At 39.5% G+C, this 19,721-nt stretch overlaps 2 protein-coding genes across 2 annotated transcripts in view; both read left to right on the plus strand.

The window, feature by feature from the left end:
- Positions 1 to 529: 529 nt before the first annotated feature.
- gigyf1b (GRB10 interacting GYF protein 1b) lies at positions 530 to 16,134 on the plus strand. The gene is made up of 26 exons (XM_082158367.1): positions 530 to 798; positions 2,283 to 2,738; positions 2,856 to 2,919; positions 3,522 to 3,651; positions 3,796 to 3,891; positions 4,024 to 4,138; positions 4,877 to 4,979; positions 5,166 to 5,359; positions 5,442 to 5,659; positions 5,779 to 5,884; positions 6,072 to 6,227; positions 6,342 to 6,466; positions 6,544 to 6,775; positions 6,873 to 7,039; positions 7,294 to 7,391; positions 7,474 to 7,571; positions 7,663 to 7,736; positions 10,766 to 10,900; positions 10,979 to 11,182; positions 11,439 to 11,620; positions 11,712 to 11,869; positions 11,963 to 12,126; positions 12,209 to 12,253; positions 12,371 to 12,482; positions 12,841 to 15,256; positions 15,335 to 16,134. Exons 3-25 carry the CDS (start codon positions 2,885 to 2,887, stop codon positions 12,888 to 12,890), a joined length of 2,997 nt encoding a protein of 998 aa, XP_082014493.1. The 5' UTR covers positions 530 to 798; positions 2,283 to 2,738; positions 2,856 to 2,884; the 3' UTR covers positions 12,891 to 15,256; positions 15,335 to 16,134.
- A 2,105-nt stretch (positions 16,135 to 18,239) lies between these two features.
- efnb3a (ephrin-B3a) overlaps positions 18,240 to 19,721 on the plus strand; it is a 59,050-nt gene continuing 57,568 nt past the window's right edge. Inside the window, exon 1 of the mRNA XM_082158358.1 lies at positions 18,240 to 19,292. Coding sequence (XP_082014484.1) covers positions 18,967 to 19,292 — 326 coding nt within the window. The 5' untranslated portion in view covers positions 18,240 to 18,966. The remainder of the gene's footprint in view (positions 19,293 to 19,721) is intronic.

Raw genomic sequence — 19,721 nt, forward strand, 5'->3', positions numbered from 1 at the left:
AGACGTCTAAAAGCCGTCCAAACACAACCCTGACGCCTAAGCTAAAACAAGGCAAAATTAGGGCTGTCAGTGAAAATTTAATAGACGTCTAAACCATAGCCCAAGAATAGACTTGTCCTCAATTAGATAACAAAGAAATGAAATGAGTGAAAAAATGAAACCAAACACCTTGTAATCACTGTTTACTTTGTTTAGGCCTACATGATGGAATATCATTCATCTCGCAAATTATTTAGACAAACACGACTTCAAGGTAATTTTGGCTAGAAGTGGGTTACTCATAGCCGGACTATATCGGGTCTATAGTTAACCTAGTCCTAGACGGTGAAATGACGGCTATTGCTTGCTGGGAATTATAAAATAAATAAAATAAAATAAATGGACATAATTCAATCCAGTTGATTGTGCAGCCCGCTGCCAGTGGATGGCAGTAATGCGCTGTTGTAGTTTTCTACCCGCCGTCGACCAAAAAAGAAGAAGAAGAACCCCGCGGTTCATTGGATGAATTTCTCATGTGGTTCATGTCCAACAGCCATTTTTGTAAAACACAAACAACAAGACGACCGAGCGAGACAGAAAAACTCATTGCGACCGTTGCAGACACGGGAAAATAGATATTCAATAAAACATCGAAACTCACACAAGACAAGTGATCAAAGCGGAGACATACCAGTTCAAACCACCGGTTACAGCGAAGCACGAACGTGCAAAAGGAGTGAGTTTTTAAAGAAGATCCAACTCCGGACGAAACAGTGGCTGGCTAGTTTAGCCTAGCTGGCCAGCAGGCTCGCAGAAAAGGTGCGTGCTAAATCCTTTTCTACTTCTCAGTGGGCAACGTTAGCGTGCTTTGTGCATTGGTTGGTGAAATCACATCTGAGTGGTAATCGCACATCTATGCGGTTCGAGCTAATCGTACAGTACCAGATGGCTCAAGGGCTCGTAGTGGAGAGAGGAGTAACGTTAGTGAAGGCCTGCAGCGAGGGCGCAACGCGAGCATATTACAGACTTCTCCGCTGCGCTTCCTTCTCTTGGTCTTCTTAAAACCTCTCAGATTTATTTCACTGATTATAATTAGATTACTTCTTAACCTTCACTAGAAAGCGTCTCTCAGGCTCAACCGTGTTGCATAACAGCGCTGCGTTGAGCTGGGACTGTTGCTTCTGGAGTTATGGTTGTAGTTTGGAAAGTTTGTGGATGTTGAGCTATATTATTTAGTCCCCCTTTTGGCTTCTAAAAGTATTATTTAATTAATTAAATTCCACCTGTAAAAGTTGTTGTTTTGACCATTTTAAGCTAAAATGCATGTGCAGACTGACTTGATTTTATGTGCACAATTTTTACACGTTTTGTTTAGATAGTTTCATTCCTGTTGCTCTTCTTTAATGTGTGCATGATACATGTCCATTAAACATGTACATGATGCAGCTAAAACTATCATAATTGGTGCATAATATAATATTAATGTTGTCTACTACTAAATTTTGAACTCAGTCAGGGTATCAATACTTGTCATTGGTCACATTTGTGAGCTTTTTGATACACATTCTAAAATTGTAGATTTAATTGTTGTCATAAACGAAGTAAAAGGAAAATATGCATTTACATGTCATTGCCGACAAAATAGCCTGTCAGTAAAATATTAGCTAAATTGTGTCTTTGAGAAACTGAGAAGTTTCACTCTTGTTGTTTGTTTGCGCTCATTTAGCTGTGAAAAATCTGGGATTGGTGGTTCAAAGCAGTAGGATTTATTTGAATGGTAAAATTAATGATATGTTTATGTATATATAACATAGTGTATAATTAAGTTGCTGCAACTGGTCAATATTGTGTGTGAAATGTTTTTGTTGTTTACTTAAATAGTCCTGTGATCAGTGTTATTTAACTTAAAGGATTTTGTCAAATAAATGCTACAATTGATTAAAATATGAAAAGAAATTTAAAATGTTACTGTAAAGTATTATAAAAGTATTAATATATTATACATTATTATTAGTTTTTAAATGTAAAAATATTCCATGTAGTCTGTCCATGAAGCCATACAAACTTTATGCATAACAATTGCAAAAATGTTATTGAAAATGGTTTTATGAGGTACAACAGTTCACTGCTTGGAAGTGAATGAACGTTATCATAGCTTGGAACTACTGAAAAGTTAATTTGATAATTTGAATAGAACTATCCTGATTCTTTTCTTCTTAAGCCAGCATGTCACTTGCATTTCATGATTTATATATGCACTATAAGCAGTGTGAGTTTTACTCAGTATTTTTTTCTCTCTGCAGGTGTGAGAAGTTGGGAGCTGACGGCTTGCCTATGTAAAAATAATTCACAAAAATACACAATATAAATAAAATAGATCAAGATTAGAGAGGAGTTACCCAGCAATAGTTAGTTACGGCATTACAAACTGCCCTGAACGTTTTTTTCCAACAGCAGTTGCTGTTGTTTATGCTGCCACAAATTCTTAATCATAGTGTGTTTTTTCTCTCTGAAGTGTTTTCAATTTGCTGAATCTCTTTTTAAAGAGCTGAAGTTACTGGCACTTTAGGGTGGTGTGCCATCTTTTGGAGCTCTTATATCTGGCTAGATATTCATCAGCCTTTATCTACCTAAAACTGGCAGCTATTATAATATTAATACAGAGTTTAGAATTACCAAGTCCACCTCAGCACACAGAACCACAGCATTCCTGTCCCCCCGTTTATCCCGGTCCTTTACAGTCCTGTTCTTTGGACGAGGTAAGCACTCCCCCTCCCCCACAACGTGCTTGTTTTATTGTTTTATATTAATAACGTCTTGTGTCGATGTGTGTATGCTGATTGATAAATGAGACTCTTTTTGTCATTTAATAACAGAACCCTTGAGCCCTCTGGACACACAGAATATGACTGCTGAGACACTGAACTTCGGTCCAGAATGGTAATATATGCATGTCAGATTGTAGCCTATAACTTTTTCAGTTACTAATCCTTTGGCCAGAAACTCGCCAAAACTAATGTTTACTTGCGTCTGGCACTTGAAGAGTGTTTTTGCACTTCACACAGCATGTACTTTTTTTGCACTTTGATGATTGAGAGAGAAAGATTTTGACTTTTTGGCAGTGTGTTTGAGGAACACACTTTTTCTTCCATTGATCTGATCTAAGTTCTAACTAATGCAGCACAGCTAGAAACATGACTGAGGTACATGAAGTTATAATTGTTTTACCCCGTTAAACATGTTTAAAAATGTGCTGGATAATCTGATTTGTATAATGCGCTGTAAATTTATGAACTGCCACATTCTTTTTGTAGATGAAACACTTTTTTTTCTGGCTTCCTCCATATGTGTCAGCAGGAGGAAACAGATGTTTCCCCTTTGAGTAAACTAATTTGTTATATATATATTTTATTTTTATTTATTTTTGTTTAGAAAAATCAATATCTGCTCTCGTTTTCTGCTTATACACTATATTAAATCCAGAATAAGCATTTGTTTAAATGGGTGATGGAAATAGTCATGACAGTGTCTGCTTTCTTCAGGCTGCGTGCACTATCAAGAGGGGGGAGTGTGACGTCCCCTCCCCCTTCCCCTGCAATGCCAAAGTCCAAGTTGGCCGACTACCGCTATGGCCGCGAGGAGATGTTAGCACTTTATGTCAAAGATAACAAGGTGAGGGACTCAAGCCACCTGCAGTAAAAGTCAAATCAATTAAACTGCACAGGCCGCCTCTATAACTCAAGGTTTTTTTCTTTATAGTAGTCAATAAGTGTTTGTCCATTACATACTTAACTGAGATTTGGTTTGTGTGTTAAGATCCCTGAGGACATGCAGGATAAGGAGTTTGCTGCTATCCTGCAGGATGAGCCTCAGCAACCGTTGGCCTTGGTTCCCCTGACTGAGGAGGAACAGGTGAGTCTTCACTTCTCTGTCTTCACTGATGCATCTTGTAATAAGAATCTAATTTCTTTGGATAACATGAATAATATTGTTCGCTGTAAATATATCAGCCATCTTTTTGATTGAGTTTCTTTCACCTTTCAGAGAAACTTCTCCATGTCTGTGAACAGTGTGGCTGTGCTAAGGCTTATGGGTAAAGGAGGCGGCGCTGTACCAACAGGTGTAGCTAGAGGGCGTGGGAGCACTCGAGGAGGTCGAGGTGGGTTGTGACCATTGGTGTGAGTTTGGAACAGGACTATCTGGTTAGCTGAAGTGGCGAGTGCTTAGAAAAACTTTGAAAATTGTCATTGTTTTTCCAAGTGCAGAAATTACATGATTTCTTTATTAAATCATTTCTGTATGGACATGAGTGTAAAATTAATTAGATCTTTTTTTGTGTGTCTGTATGTGTGACTACAATGAAGATCGTCTTTCCAGCTACATAAGTTTCTTCATATATATATTTTTTAATAGTACAAAGAAATGTCAAGGTCACATTCCACCTCTTCCCAAGAAATGTATTATATGATATGTACCATATATATATATATATATTAGGGCTGTGCAACGATTAATCGCACCCAAAATAAAAGTTTGTGTTTACATAATACAATGCACTGTGTATAATTATTTTGTATATATAAATACACATAAATGCATGTATATATTTAAGAAAAATGTGTTATTTACATATAAAGTATTATTTCTATATAATATAATATATAAATACATGCAAATATTTCTTAAATGTATACATCCATGTGTGTGTATTTATATATACAAAATAATTATACACAGTGCACACACATATTATGTAAACACAAACCTTTATTTTGGATACGATTAATCATTGCACAGCCCTTATATATATATATATATATATATAACTTTTTTTATTTATATTGTTAATAGAAAACTATTTAAAAATACTTATTAATAATCTTTTGTTTTTTTGTAGGGAGAGGCAGAGGAGAGGGAGGATTCTACCAAAGAAGTGTGGATGAAGAGGTTGGGTTTGGCCGCGGGCGAGAGATGCACCGCAGCCAGAGCTGGGATGACAGGTGGGTTTTTACAGTCATTTGTACATTCTTTAGTGAAATATACAGTGCACATATCTACCTGAATATCACAATGTTTATAACATGCATTTGTGTAACTTAAATCCATCAAGACGTTGATGCTGAATGTAGAATAAGTGTGAGATGTTCTCATGTGCTGATCATTTAATATAATATTTGCTGTTTTAGAGGCGAGCGGCGCTTTGAGAAGCCCTTGAGGCGTGAAGGTGGGCGTGGTGGATTTGAGGAGGGCGGAGCGGTAAACAGGAAGGACTATACACGCTCAGATAGCGATAACTGGCGGACGCTCAGAGAGGAGGCGGAGGAAGATGATGGGACAGAACCTGGGGGAAGCTGGAGGATTGCCGGATGTCGTCGTGAAGGTCGTGATTTTTTTTCCTTTTTTAATATATTTATAAATATTATTTTATTTCTTTGTTTAAACTTGTCTTTCCTCTCATCTAGATGGGGGTCCTCGTTCCGCAGGTTGGCGGGATCATGCCACTGGGGACGGCCGTCGTAGGAAGTTTGACTTTGACTTCCGAGATGGAGAAGGTGGACGGAGAAGGGCTGGAAGTGAGGGAGGAGAGGAAGATCGAGATGGCCTGCCTGAGTGGTGCACTGATGAAGAAGAGGGGGAGATGGGAACCTTTGATTCTTCCGGGGCCTTCATGTGCATCAAGGTTTGCTTGCGATTCAGGGCGACACTTCAAATACTATTTTGTTCAATTAAAGTTAAGATGCATTCTTGACTGTTAAGTAAGTAAAAAATTGATTAAATGAGGTTTGTCTGACCCTTCAGAAAAGCTCCAGAGATGCAATCCCTGAAGACCAGGAACTGGAATTTGAGGCTCTGGAGGAGGAAGAGGAAAGTAGTCAGGAGAAGACAGACAGCCCTGCTGATAAACGTAAGAAGACGCATAGTATTTCAGAAGCTCATTTGATTTGATCCAGTATATCTAGCACATTTAACAGAAATTGGATGTTGCCCTCTATTCTGCATCATCTCACTGAGATTAGCATTAAACCATTAGCGGCTTCCATTTCTCACTTTTTTTTTTAACAGTTTACTAAATTTGTCTCTTCTTATTTTAGCGGAAGAGTGTGAGGCAACAGTTCTGTGGGATGGAGACATGAAGTCATCATCTCCTCATGCTATGTCTGCTCCTGCTCCTGTGCACCCTTCAGAGCAAGAGCCTCCCAAACCCATAGCCCCTCCTCCCTTCAAACCTGCACCCCAGCCAGCTAAAGGTACACTTTCCTTTCTTTTGCTTTGACTCTGAAACCCTCTACTTTTCGAGCCTTTTTCCTTTTTGTATCAAGAACTTGCAATGTAACACTCATAGACTGCGTTTGTTCTTATAGATTCAGCTTTAGTTGGCACCACACCTCAGATGCAGAGCTCCTCTCCTCCCTCAACCACTGGTACTGACCGTCCAACAGTTGGGGGAGACGCCGAGGAGGAAGATGGCATGAAGCACCTTCAGCAGGTCAGTGTTGCTTATTTTTGTTGCTCTACATTCTTACGACAGAAGCGTAAAGTAAAAAAAGAATCCGTCTTTTAAAGGAGGCTGAGAAGATGGTGGCGTCTCTGCAAGACACGTCTCTTGAAGAGGAATGTTTCACCCAAGCTCTTCAGGAGAGCCACATCAACGTGGCACACACTCACAATCACCCGAATTCCCACTCCCACTCTCACTCAACCCCACACACTCTCCCGCACTCCGCTAGCGCTCTGCCCCTTTCCCACGAATCCGCAATGAAGTGGTTCTACAAAGACCCTCAAGGGGAGATTCAAGGTAATGCTCACTATCACATCAATGATCATAAGTGGAGGTTTTGAATGTTTTTATTACAGCTTAAAATGATGAGCTGTCTTGGTTGTCTCTCTTTCAGGTCCATTTACTACAGTGGAGATGTGTGAGTGGTTTCAAGCTGGGTATTTTGCCATGAACCTGCTAGTCAAACGTGGCTGTGATGAGGGATTTCAGCCCTTGGGCGAAGTTATCAAGATGTGGGGACGTGTGCCTTTCTCTCCTGGCCCCTCCCCTCCTCCGCTTCTGGTGAGGAACAGTGAATTATCAAAAAAAAGTTGTTGGTGCTATAACCTTGTGGGCAGTGCTCCGACATATCGTAGTAGCATTATGGGCAACCCAATTTCGGTTCCCATCTCAAGGTTCCTTCCTGTTCCCATATCCTCCTGTCCTTTACCATCATTGCCTTACTGTTCTCCACTATCCCCCCAAAAAATAGTTTAAAATATTAAAGTTGGGATAGAAGTACAACATTTTAGTCTTTTTTTTTTCTGTTGCTTTAGGGGAACATGGACCAGGAGCTGTTAAAGAAACAATTAGAACAAGCTGCCACTGCAGCCCTGTACCAACAACTTCAGATGAGATTTCAGCACATAAACAGGTATCAACCCCTCGCGATTAATGAATCAGCCGTCCAGGTATATACATGTCTTGGGTTTGTGAGTGATGCGTTTGTGTCTCAGGTGTGGGGAGACTGGGATGCCTGCGATGAACAGGTCCATGTCAGTGCCAGACACCGGGCCCTTGTGGGACATGCCTACCTCAGTCTCTCAGCAGTCAGGTACTACCAGCTGCACTGATTGTAATAGCCACTTTATTTTGTGAAGTCTTATTTTTCACACCATTGGCTTTTCTGTGTTTTGTTTTTTTAGGCGGTGAGACCAGTCTGTGGGACTTAACCATGAGTAACTCCACTCAGGGTCCAACTCTTGAACATTTGCAGAAAGTAGGCAACTTATCTAATCTTCAAATTAAATTGCCATTCAACATATTCTAGAGTTAAGCCGTCAGTCCTGCTAAAGTTTACTGGTTGTGTCTTCTTGATCAAGGGTTCAATGGTGACTAAAGCCCAAAGTATTACTTCAGTAAAAAAAAAACTAATCGCACATTTGACTGTAATTAATCGGGATTAATCGCTTCTAACATTAAAGTTTTTAATATATTTTTATATTGTAATAATTTTACATTTGATCTCCAAACTAATGTAGAAACAACATAAAGACAGTATATTTTAAATATTTAATGGCATCTTATGAATGAAGGCTAGTATCACTGATATCATTACTGCTACTGATGTCTCTATGAAAAGTTTTTTCACTCACTTTTAGCCATTAATTATAGACATTCAACATTCCAGTATAATTGAAAGCTATCAATTTTAACATTTATTAGGCTATAAAAAATATAGTGAACTTAAAACAATCTTCACATAAACCTGTTCACATTTAGCTGTGCCTTTAATATATCAGGGCTCAACGCTAAGGCCGTGTGTCCAACAAAGCGTTTTTTCAGGCGGCTGGCGTATTTTTTCAATTGTTTTCAATGGGAGCGCCGCGTTTTTAAAACACCATGAGCGTGTTAACAGACACAAATTGACACAGACACAAATTGACACAGACACAAATTGACACAGACACAAACACTTAAAGGAGTCATGGTGTCTCTATCTATCTATCTATCTATCTATCTATCTATCTATCTATCTATCTATCTATCTATCTATCTATCTATCTATCTATCTATGTCACATAAATTGGTTGTCTGGGAGGGTAATGCTTTGTAAAAGTAAAAAAAATGTTAACATAAGATATCTCTTTAAAAAGATTAAATAAACGAATTTAAATCTTTTTAAAATTGACTTTTTTCAAATAACCTTTGTTAAATTTATAGAAGTATTTGTTAATATAATGGACCAGAGCTTAAATAGTTAAATTTTTTTAAATGAAGTTGTTTTTAACTAACAACTAAAACAAAAAAAGATTTATAAATACTAACAAATATATTGCTCATTCATTGTTCGTTAATGTTAGTTAATACATTTATATGATAAACAAATGCGAAGCACTTAAGGGGGTCGCACACCGGACGCGCAGCGTCGCGTCTAGGACAACTCGAGGTATCGCACACCGAACGCGCACTTTCTCAGTTTATGGCCAGCAATATTGTTATGTTTAAGGACATTATGAAATTAAGATAATGCCTGTACTATGTTATGATTGTACTGTAGGCTACAATTAAATACAATCGTTGCTAAGTCTGCAGTCTGAATTCACTTTACCTCAGAGCGTCCGTTAACTGAATGAATTGAGAATATCACCTGAAAATCCGATAACATCAGCAATTTTCATTCAAGCAGCTGATTTCTGTTAATGAGTGTAAAACTAAATGTATATTGCAGCACAGGGTGAAGTCAGTATATACATTAACGACGATTTGAGACAAATAAATGTACATTTAATGTAAAACTATGTAGATGGCGCTCTGTGGCACGGCAGGATTTTAAGGTCCTGAGCCGTTGCTGGGCGCCGCGGACAGACGCCGAAAGGCGCCGCCGGTGTGTGTAAAAGACGTGGCGCTGTGCGTCCGGTGTGCTACTCCGGCTGCTACTCGCAGTAGAGCGAGTGTTGCCATCTTCAGTTCCCTGTGAGCGTTTAAAAAACGCAAATATTTTTTCATCTGGTTGACGCGACATATTTCCCGCCGCACGCTCTGTCCGCTACCGCTCCGCTAGTGCTCATCTGTATGTGACGCAAGTGTTTGTTTGTGTGTGAGTGCGCGCGCGTGCGCACTCATTGGGGTAATTGTAAACGCACAAACACAGACAGAAAAGACATGCCATCGTGGAAATAAGATAAATAACATATTACTTAAGGGCTATTTAGTTTGTTTAATAAAATAACAAATTGTAATCTGGCGCTATAAAGAAAATCTAATTAAATTTACTTGACCTTCAAGGGGGGCGGGGCGAGCCGTTAGGAGGGCGGGGCGCCCCCTTATATAATGGTAGGGGAAACACTGGAATCAACAGTGACTTAGACAAGCGCTCATCAATGCAGGCATCTCCAGTAGTCTCCATATCGTCCTTTTTTTTTTTTTTTGGACTGTTTTCGACTATGGACAATGTGTGTTGAGAAAAATCTGGCTGCATGCCGTACAGTATGCGTGTACTTTTCTGATGATGCCATTTATGTAAAATGCACTGTACACCAGGGGTTGCACAACTACTTTCTCCTAGTCTATTATTTGTCAAAACAATACCGAAGTTATTGGAGTACTTGTGGTTTGTTCATTAAAAAAAAAAAAAGAAAGAGACAAAAAAAAGTCAAAATGTGTTTATTAATTGACCAATATTTGCAAAAAATACGTCTCTTACATGTATTGTAAAACATTATAAAAAGTTTCATTTTGTATTTTACCAGTTGTAAATTGACACGCAACATTATAAGCTTAACATCTGCACCTTTGATGTTGAACAATATGTGCATACACGTATTAATAAAATTGATTTTAACAGTTAGCCTAGGGTTATTATACAACATTATCATCCTCATAAATCATTTCACAGTAAAACAAAAGCAGATCTGTACTCGCATCACACATCTATATTTGAATAAGACAAAAATAATGTAGTTTATTCCCTGTCATTGTATAACATACTCTCTTTGGTCGTGGTCATGGCTAGCTGGTCTGCGTTAAGAAAATCAAGCTTGTCGATATGAAGGTATGGTTATTGTGCGCTTGAGTACTTAATGGCTTCTGACAATGCCAACTAGTGGTTGAAGTTGTCAACTACCTTACTAGTTTATGCAATCCCTACTGTATACATCCCTAGTGTTGACGTAAAAACCAAAGAATGCTTTTGGCCTTAAGCAGGACTGTGACTTCGCCCATTACTTGCTCATCTAGGTGATCACATTTCATGTTGAATGTGTAAACTTCACTTTGTTAATTGAGCATGTGCTGCCCATGTGTTAGATCCAGCAGGAGAGGCGTGAAGCTGAACTCAGGGTGAAGCGTGAAGAAGAGGAGAGGAAACGGAGGGAGGAAAAGCGCCGGCAGCAGGAGGAGCAGAAGAGGAGAGAGGAGGAGGATCTTTATAGACGAAAACAGGTGAGTGTCCTCTCACACGCTGGGCCACAACTGTCGCACTATGAAATGTTTAATGTCTAACACGTTTGTGTTTTACAGCAGTGCCGTCAGCAGCAGGAGTTGATCATGAAGTTTCTGCAGCAGAGCCAGCAGCAGAGCATGTCAGGGGGCACAGGGTGGAGTGGAAGCCAGGCAGGAGCTCTCTCTCTGGGCAAAGCTTCAGGAAAGAGCATGGGACTCCTGGAGCTGGAGGCAGAGAGACTTCTCAAACAGCAGCAGCAGAGAGCACAGCTGCAGCAAAGGGTAAAAACATCGACATCCACATGAGCAGTTGAAATCTGTTTAAAACTGAATGGCTGGAAAAAAGTTTGGGGTGTTTAGTTTTTTTGTAAGGTGCTCCTGAAGGATGAAATTAATGTGCATTCTAAACATTTTCATTTGGGAATGTTTTAAGAGGTCTTCCTTGTATTAGTTACTGTTGTTTTAGTTAATTATTCACTTGCCGTTAGAAGGAAATTAGGTTTCTTCTGCTTTAACTCTTCGTGTGCGTTTCAATCAGCATGGAGGTTTGACAATGGGTCAGTGGAGTGATGGGTCAGCTGGGATGTGGTCAGGATCTAGTATGGAAGGGAAGGTCGGAGGTGGAAACCCTGCTATGGGCATGTGGGACGAGGCCATGAAGAACCAGCCCAGCCATCGCAACATTGGCCTGAAGAACAGCCGCAGCAGTCCCTCTCTCAGGTACGCAAATTTGCACTCGCACAATTTACCTCTCCATTTAAACCAATGTTTTTACACGCAGTGTTCACCTCAAATGTGTCCGTGTTCTCAGTGATCAGTACTTGCTGAATCGGCGTAAGCGTACTGATGACGAGGACAGGCTTCTGAAGCTTCTTCAAGGGATGAAACCTCAGGATGGTTTCACCACTTGGTGTGAACAGATGCTTCATGCTCTCAACAGTTCTGCAAATAACTCCTCTTCACTAGATGGTAACTGTCATATTTGTTGTTTGCTTCTCTTCCTGCTCTCTACTCCAAGAGGAACTAAAATTAGCATTCTTATGCTCATATTTCTCTCTGTAGTGCCCACCATTGTGGCATATCTGAAGGAAGTAGAGTCTCCGTATGAAGTTAATGACTTTATCCGCATTTATCTGGGCGATACCATTGAAGCCAAAGAGTTTGCCAAGCAGTTCCTGGAGCGCCGTGCCAAACAGAAAGCAAACCACCAGAGACAACAGCAGCAGGTTTCTAAATATACATTTTTCTTTTGTGTGTGTCTTCTTTTTATGCATGCAATAGTCTTAATGTAACTGAAATTTTCCACAGCTGTCCAAGGAAGTCTCTGGATTGAACATGAACTTCCCCCTGCAGGTAGAATTTTTAAAAAGATCATGATATCAGTAATAATTTTCATACATCTGGATGCATCACTTGCCCTTTTGCGTGTCCATTGTTGTATTTTAAAATCTTTTGTTTTTTTCTCCTCAGTCAATGTTCCAGGCAGCTCACATGAGTAAGGGCAGCAGTGTGTTTGACACTCAGGGAGGAAAAGCGAAGAAAAAGCCCAGCATGATGCTCCACACTGACCCCAGTATCCTCGGTTAGTGTGCATGCTTTCATAAACACTCATGCACCCCTGCTGGGTTGCATTCAGTTTTACCCGTCAGCATGCATACATTACCTAGAATAACCCTTGCAACTACTGTTGTTTTAATCTGTGCTTTGGCTCCTAGTCAAATTCTTGCTGTCTGGGTCATAGTGAGATCCTCATCTAGAGAGGAGGATCTGTTTACTGATATGCTTATTGAAAAGCGTTTTCTACCCTGCTTCAAGGGAAAAAAAGTTCAAGGAATGTTTATGAATTAGTCATTAGGATATTCCCAGATGGGACATTTCTTGTAGAAACGGTGAACCCTCAGACCTTTCAACCTCTGTTCTCCTGTTTCCCACCTCCGCAGGCTACTCATTCCTGGGGGGAGGTGAGCTGGAGCAGGTGGAGGATTACTGACCCAACCCGTCTACTTGAGTTTACCTGAGGCCTTAAACCTGGAGCAAATCAGCAGAGGAATGTGCACTGCTCAGTGAGGGAAGGGGTGGGGCAATATTTGTCCACGCCCCCTCTCTCTTTCTCCCTCCTTCTCTCACTCTGCACTGTGAGAGGAGCAGAAGGAGGTTGTTGGGAGGTTCGTGTGAAGAGGAGTTCTTCTTCCGCCTCCCTTCAGTAAAGCACCTTACCTTAACCATTGCACTTTAATGTTTTCATATTTGAAATGGAGTTTTGTCCTTTTTTTACAATGCAAAATGTGTGAATATATTGTTGCATATATTATGTGTAGAATATTTGTATGAGTACACATACGAGAGGTAGGAACAGAGTGGTTTCCGCCGTATCGAACACGGAGGTTGAGAAACGTTCTTAGGGGAGATTCGAGTCGAGCGTCTCTCCTAACAGACAAACACTGTTGTATTTTTTATGTTCTTGGTAAAGCTATAGAAATATGAATTTGAAAACTTGAAGATTTGCACTTGTTTAACAAAAAAGAAAAAGATAAAAAAAAAAAAAACGTAGGATAGGTTTTGAGGATTTTTGTGTGTGTGTGTAAGAGATGAAGTCTGCACAAATTTTATTGCTTACCAACCTGTATAAAACAAATGCCATGCTTTTATTTTGTTCAACACGATTTTTGTATTTCATTGAGCATGTGTGCTAAAGTGTGTGTGTGTGAATGGGCAGAAGAAGTTTGTGCTTTTTTGTACATAGGCTCTTAAAGAGACCGATAGGACAGTCAAGCATTGCGTTTTTACCCTCCAGTGTTTCAAAGCGTGACTGAGGTGCTGTTTGGCCCGTTTGGCTCTGTTCTAAGAGGACAACCGGGGTTTGTTTTGTGTATAAATGTAGCTCCTCTGTTGTCTGTCCACAAACTACACTTACATTACATCTCTTCCCCTATCACTCATTCTCTGTCTACGATGTGAACTATTGCCTTCTGTCCAGAAAGTGTGTTTGTGTGCGTGTGTGGATTCTGTTGGCTGGTGTTTTGAGACAGTCATGAGGGCGCTGTGATCCAGTATGTCAGATGTTACTTTTTCGTTGCTGTTGAAAAAGGATGAATGAATTATTTTTTTATTGTTCTATACAAAGTATTCGAACTTTATCAGTTGGAGCACTTTCTAGGCTGCTACCTTGTATTTTTGAATAATGTTTTTATTTGTTAGTTTTTTTTTTTATTTGCCTCATGAGGATGTTGTATTATGAATGAATGTATTCCAAAACAAACTATGTATAACAGTGTGTCTAACAACAAGGCTTGAGTGTCTCGAGCTAAATGGGACACGCCTCACCATTCGGAATATGCCTGTTATCTGAGGTCAGAGGTCAGATTCTGGGAAGCGCATGGCCTGTACTGAGCTTACAGTCTCCGGCTGGCGCTCTTCCAGAACTTTCACGTCACCCGGAGATTGAGTTTGTCTCCCAACATCTTGATGGAACTGTTGTTTTTCCATTTTGTTACTTGCGCTCTTGATACAGGGCCATTGAGAGCCAAGGATCCGCAGTGTGTAGCAGTAATTCTTTTTTTTTTTCATTGAAAGACATCTATTTCCCCCCCTTCCCCCAATACATTGGTTTTGGGATCGAAATATGTGATGTTTTGCATCAAATGTTTATTCACCTGAATAGGAAGAGACTGAGGATCAGAACGGAGGACATCGTGGTACTTGATCTGTAGAAAAGAAAAGATTCCTGCTTTAAACGTATTTCACTCTTTAGTCTGACTGGAATATATTTTTGTACAAAAAGACAAAGACTAAAAACAAGCACGGAGAGGATATCAGCACTAACTCAAACGCGTCATCCTGGAGTGTGGAAAGGAGTGGCAACCAGCTGCATTTAGTGCTACACAAAGAGAGACAGAGGGGAATACGTGTGGATCTATTTCATCCACACCAAAGGGATGGAGTTTTCTGCATCCTTTGAGCTGCAATCCTCACTGCTCTCTTGCAACACTATCAAATGAAGGAAAGTCCTATAGCATTTGAAAAAAAGTGTTCATTTTGAATGTTTGATTTTAAAAACCCTTTATGCCTTTTTGAGAAGATTACTGTGCGGAGAAACCGCAGATTCTCACGTCTATCAATCATTTCTTCAAAAACTCCCTTCCCTGCTGAGGGTTGAGGAGTCTAGATGTGATGAATGTTTGGAGAGGAGGAGACGGACTGAAGCAAACTCTCCTCGTTTCTTCACTTGAACTAAATCTCAAGGACACAGACTTGTCATGATTGTCTGTTATACAATGAGAAATTGAGACTATTACAGCAATTGTTGACATGGAGTTCATGGATGCAAGTTGAAACAACCAAACTGCAGCGAAGCAGGTGAGATGCGAAAGCCCGAGATTGAGAACTATTTTACTCATTGTGCTTGTGATTTTAATCCTGTTTTTTGTTTTTCAGTTCTTCATGGATGGACATAACCCTGCTTGGACCGTCACGCGCACCAGTACATATCTTCTGATGTCGTCAAACTGGATTAAGCAAGAGACCACCAATCTTTCTCTTGTTTTTTGCTTCCTCTCTCTTTCAAGACGAAAGAGACATAACATGGGAACCACAGACAGACTAGGTGTGTACATGCGTGTGGAGAGACTCTGTGTCTGTAGAAAGACACTCTTACATTCTCCCGTCTTGCTCGCGAGTGAGATGTGGACTGGATGCCCTGTATATAATGTAAATGATTTTGGTCCTGGTTTGAGTTCTGTCCATCTTAGGCCATCATTTTGGGTGTTTCACATGCCTTAATTGTACAAAATAGAACTGCCCTGGTTGACATTAATGTAACGCTTATTAGAAAAACAGCACAGGCTATATCTACACCACTCAGTCATCTAAAGGAGTCGGAGCCTGGCTGAGGATGTTTCCCCTACATTGACTTTACTCATCATACCAGGCTGTGGGATGTTTCCACAGTGTTTCTATGTATTGTTGGTATGTTAATGTTCAAGTAATTAACTGCAACTATTGACATGTACAGATAAAGGTTGATGATGAACATTGGTACATACTGAATAAAAAAAATTAAAAAAGGAATTGTAAAAGTAAAAAAAAAAAAGAGGTAGTTTGCCTTCCTCTATCAGTTCAGCATTGAACATTTTATGAGTTTTAAATTAGGTGGGTACGTACAGAATATGGGGGTTAGTTTTTCTTTGAAAAGATCAAAATATGTTAAATTGAAAATAAAAAATTTAAATATTGAACTTTTTTATGTCATTATTTTGCTATTACTGTGGGTGTAGACCAGGGATTCTCAACTTTGGCCCTCAAGAGCCATTCCAGGGCCCGTATTCATAAAGATTCTAAGAATCCTCTCAGAAAACTTTTAATTTAGCTTAAAAACTTTTACGTAGGAGTCTTAGCTTAAAAGCGATTCGGGACCGATCTGAGAGCAACTCTGCGTAAGGAAAAGACAAAAACTTTCATCTTAGTAAGGAGGCGGGGTTGACCCCGTTGCTATGTATGACACAATCTTTTGACGACTGTGATTGGTTGGTTGTCCAAGAAGGGAAAAAAAAAGTTATTTTAAGTATAGGGTCTATTCTAAGCCTTCACTTTGAAATTACATACGTAATTTTTCCTATTTGACCGTTCTCACACACACACACACACACATTATATATGTGTATATAAATCCTTTTTATTTTTATTTACCATGCTGTTAATTTCCTATAAGGTATTTGCTTGGCTTAGAATGATAAAAATTGTTCCACTCTTTCCAATTACACTAATTGCTGGCATGTCTATTTAAGTGGTGGTTTGAATGTTGGTTTTAATGTATCAAACATGGAATTTTCCCAGTTGCCAAATATCGTAATGTAGTGATTACTTTCATTTCTGGCGCTATGGCATATGCGCTGTATCGGAGATATTAGCGTGTCTCTAATAAGATCAGTCACAAACATGATCCCTGCACGATCTAATCTATAGCGTCTTATTAACTCACTGTTATTCATTGTCTGCAACACATTTCTTCTCCCTCTTCGTCTTTCTGCCATTTTCTCCTCTGCTAAAGAAACTCTTAAGCCTCTTAAAAGTCCTCGTCCGTGCTCCTAACAATTTTGACCTTAAGACCTCTTTTAAGGGTTAAGATGCTTTCTGAATTACTCTTTTCTTTACTAGGATTTTTTCTTTAATTTTAAGAGTAAACGCCCACATTTCTAAGAATTTTCTTAGAATTTTGTCACTAGGAGCTACTCTTTGCATTAAGATTCTTTATGAATACGGGCCCTGCAGTTTAGCTCCTCCAACTCTAATCAAACACACCTGAACAAGCTAATCAAGGTCTTCAGGCTTACTAGAAAGTTACAGGCAGGTGTGTTTGATCATGTTTGGAGCTAAACTCTGCAGGAAAGTGGACCTCGAGGGCCAGAGTTGAGAACCCCTGGTTTAGATTACAGTTGTTTTTAGTCTTGTGCAGATGTAGTCAGATTTGACTCCTGCTTTGCGGCTGTTCTCCACTATGAGGCAGTGTTATCACACTTCTGCTTCAGAACCTCATAGAAAGTGTCATAAGTTGCATTGCAGAAGACTGAGTGATGATTGTGGCTCTCAAACGTTTGAATTCATTAAGGTAAATGAAATTGCCAAACAAAAAATAATAATCGTAGGCTACCTTTAGTCAACAAATTCTAGGTTCTTCTGAATCTTTACAGAGCATAATCCTCTTTCCACCATTTGATTCCCCCATAGAAACACAGCATCACCCTTTTGTACTGTTTAGAACAGGGCATAAAGGTTTAAGTACACAAGCCCTGCCCTAATACGCCTCGAGCTATTTGACTAAAGTTGAGGCGTTTGGACAAACGTCTCATTGAAATAATTTACAATTAATTTAAATCAATTTGAGCCATTCTAACCTCACACGTCATCGCATAGTTATTTTGATTTGTTGGTCGTCGAGCTGTAGTAACATTTAAATTTGGTAGTATAAAAAAATATTACCTCAGAGAAGAGCTCTTCTCATACAAACTCTCCTCCCCGTCAGTCAGCAACACGTGCTCACCTCCAGCAGTTGTTGCCATGTCCGCTTATTATAAGCAAAAAAAAAAAAAAGACCTTTTATTACCTAAATTATTGAAATGGGTAATTAAAAAAAATACTATTATTTAATAAATTATGATTTTTCTCTAATTTCATATTTAGCTGTCCTTAATCTAGATTATATTTAAGATATTTGTTTCTGTCTTGATCAATTAAATTAAGCAGTAATACTTTCCCCATTATTCATAAACAACCCCCAAACCTTTATAAAAAAAACAGGGGTAATCTATTTCGGTTAGCCTTGTTTTTTTCAGGACAGGTCGCTTGATTCTCCTGAGATCTGGCAACAACGCCGCCGGCGCGCGAGTCAAAGCGCGAGACTTTGCGGAGCAGCAGAGAATCGGAGGAGCGAAGAACAGCACGCGTTGTTTCCATGGACCACAGGAATATATCGTCTCTTGTTCCCATCGTTTCTACGTTTGTTTCAATCGACCCTTACCAATTACTGTCACTTTAGTTCCCTTTACTGCCCTTAACCGGGTTTATCTCTTGTTTTTCTTGTCGGACTGTAATTAATTTTGTAATTAAGTGTTGGTGGACATCCTCACCGTTGTTTCAGGACTGGCCATCATATTTGCGTGAATATTTTGGATATTAGATGAGCGAAAAGTTACATTTTGAACTGAGTTTTCTGCTTCAGCGGGGAAGTACGACAAGACTTTTGTCTGCCAAAGGACCGAATTATTTGTACCCGGTGGATGTTCATTTTCTCAGCATGAGTAAAAATACAACTTCAAGACATTGACAGAAATGCTAATGCTGCGGTTTATGGAGAAACATTTCTAGGGGGGAAATCACCCGTAGTGGACCTGGCGCCCTTCACCAGTCTGTGTGCACTTCAAAAACATTTAACTTCACCTCATGCACGATCATAATATTGTTTTATATTCATCCCAATTTAGATTCATATGGCTTTGCCTTTTCAAATCTGACAGTACTTGAGACTTTCAGTTGAGGTCATTGCTTCCTTTGAATGGAACAAAAGGAGGTTGATGTTTCTGAATCTGCTTTCTTTATACAAACATTCAGAGATTTATGATTCCGAGTCTTTCAGATGTGGATGTTGCGGTCACACCATCTCCTCAAGTGCAGGGGGATCTAGTGAAGTTCAGCGCCCCACCAGTCTTTTGTCTCCATTAGGTCCCATTCATTTGTCTTGTAGGAGGAACATGGGAGTCCAGACGAGGGGAGCCTGGGTGGCAATGGCGTTCTCGGACTGGGTCAGTGGATTGGGATTTCTCTTAATCTTCCTGATGATGAGTTTAGCAGTGGATGCGACCAACATGGAGCCAGTCTACTGGAACTCTTTAAACAGAAGGTACGTTGGTGGTTGATGGAAAACTCATGCACCCAGATACAAGTTTTGCAACAAGTTTAGACTATGGATTTGAGAGTCAAATGATATTAGTATGAAAAATACAAAATAAATTGCACTATTTGTAAATTCGCATTCATGCACATATTCCTAGCATTGAGCTAGTTGGAACAAAATGTTGTACCATAAGATGATTCTTGCCATTTCATTGATGTATATTTATTTTGATTTACCATTAAAGGATACTTTAGTCAAGATTATTGTAAACCACATAAAGGTGTCCTGGAAAACCTAAAAATGTAGGATGATTTCAAAAGTTCAATAGTCAATATACATTTGTGCGCCATGGTCTGAAGTTTTTCTTTGGCTGAATTTTTTTCTTCTTCTGAGTGCTATTTCTGTAAAATGTTTTTTTTTAGAGTCATTATCCAG

This window comes from Leuciscus leuciscus, assembly GCF_965113295.1.
Source record: "Leuciscus leuciscus genome assembly, chromosome: 24".
NCBI lineage: Eukaryota > Metazoa > Chordata > Actinopteri > Cypriniformes > Leuciscidae > Leuciscus > Leuciscus leuciscus.

Coding starts and splice junctions, on each gene's coding strand:
- gigyf1b (XM_082158367.1), top strand. CDS start 2,885: ATGACTGCTGAGACACTGAACTTCGGTCCAGAATG. Junction 4,139..4,876: donor GAGCACTCGAGGAGGTCGAG/GTGGGTTGTGAC, acceptor GTTTTTTTGTAG/GGAGAGGCAGAGGAGAGGGA. Junction 5,885..6,071: donor AGACAGCCCTGCTGATAAAC/GTAAGAAGACGC, acceptor TTCTTATTTTAG/CGGAAGAGTGTGAGGCAACA.